Below are 1,030 nucleotides of genomic sequence, written 5' to 3' on the forward strand. Positions count from 1 at the left end.
GGGGAATAAAAAGGAAATACTTAACTTATTCCTTGCTCCCACAGGCTACATTCTCACCTTACAACTGATCCCCCCAGGCTGCTTCTGTTAGCTGTCCAGCAGGTTGCAGTCTTCTGAAGTCATCACATACAATGCAGAACCCCCCCCTCCCAGCCAGATGAGCATTTAGTCCATGCAATGCAAAGCAAAGCAAAGGTTAGTTGTAACTGCAGCCCAGAGTGGGGCTTCAATAAAAACTGTATGTGGTAATAATGTGTGTTTAAGGGCTCATTCAGGGGGGTGTACATTTCTTATGGACTTCATGTATATAAAGGCATGTGCACCCTTCCATTACCTTGGTTGTCACTGAAGCACATTGGGCCATCGCGTTGGTAGTTGGCTACTCTTGTTTTGTAAGGGCAGTTCACAGGTATCTGGAGGTAATTGGCCCCCAAGCGGTGTCTGTGTGTATCCGGGTAGGAGAAGAGACGACCCTGTAACCAGTCACATGAACAATATTAAAGCTGAACTCTAACCAGCTCACCCCATGGTCACAATGCATCCCTACTGGGCACTCCACCCCATCCCATCACAATGCAGCCCTCCCAGACTACTCGTTTCCATTTATATTACATGTTACTTTAACATTGTCTGAAAAAAACCTGACAAGTCTTTAGTCTTTGCTTCTTTTTAGAAGCATGTACAGGTTTGGAGCCACTAGATGGCACACTTGACTTGACTCTCCGCATGACAAACTGGACACGTGCCAGCTTTGCTGAGCCCATACGGGAAATACTGAAATCACTGAGAAGCTTTACTGTGAGTACACCATTACGGTCCACACATTTTAAATGAGAAGGGAGCAGTCAGGAGGCACAACTACTGTGCAACACAACTACACAATACTCTAGATGCATATAGCAATAAACCCAATGAAAAAAAGTAAATGCACCTTATGTCTATAAAGCAACGAAAAAGCATTTTAAGAGGAACTAAACCTGCTTTAACCAAGAATCACCAGGAGACAGGCAGTCTCTTTTGCCAAACCCCC

At 44.9% G+C, this 1,030-nt stretch overlaps 1 protein-coding gene across 1 annotated transcript in view; it reads right to left on the minus strand.

Annotated features, from left to right (window-relative positions):
• Positions 1–1,030, minus strand: part of LOC108799470 (catalase) — a 26,484-nt gene that overhangs the window by 8,154 nt on the left and 17,300 nt on the right. Inside the window, exon 9 of the mRNA XM_018571331.1 lies at positions 335–473. Within this exon, the coding sequence (XP_018426833.1) occupies positions 335–473 (139 nt within the window). The remainder of the gene's footprint in view (positions 1–334; positions 474–1,030) is intronic.

This window comes from Nanorana parkeri, unplaced genomic scaffold (assembly GCF_000935625.1).
Source record: "Nanorana parkeri isolate BGI_ZX_2015 unplaced genomic scaffold, ASM93562v1 scaffold1734, whole genome shotgun sequence".
Taxonomy (NCBI): Eukaryota; Metazoa; Chordata; class Amphibia; order Anura; family Dicroglossidae; genus Nanorana; species Nanorana parkeri.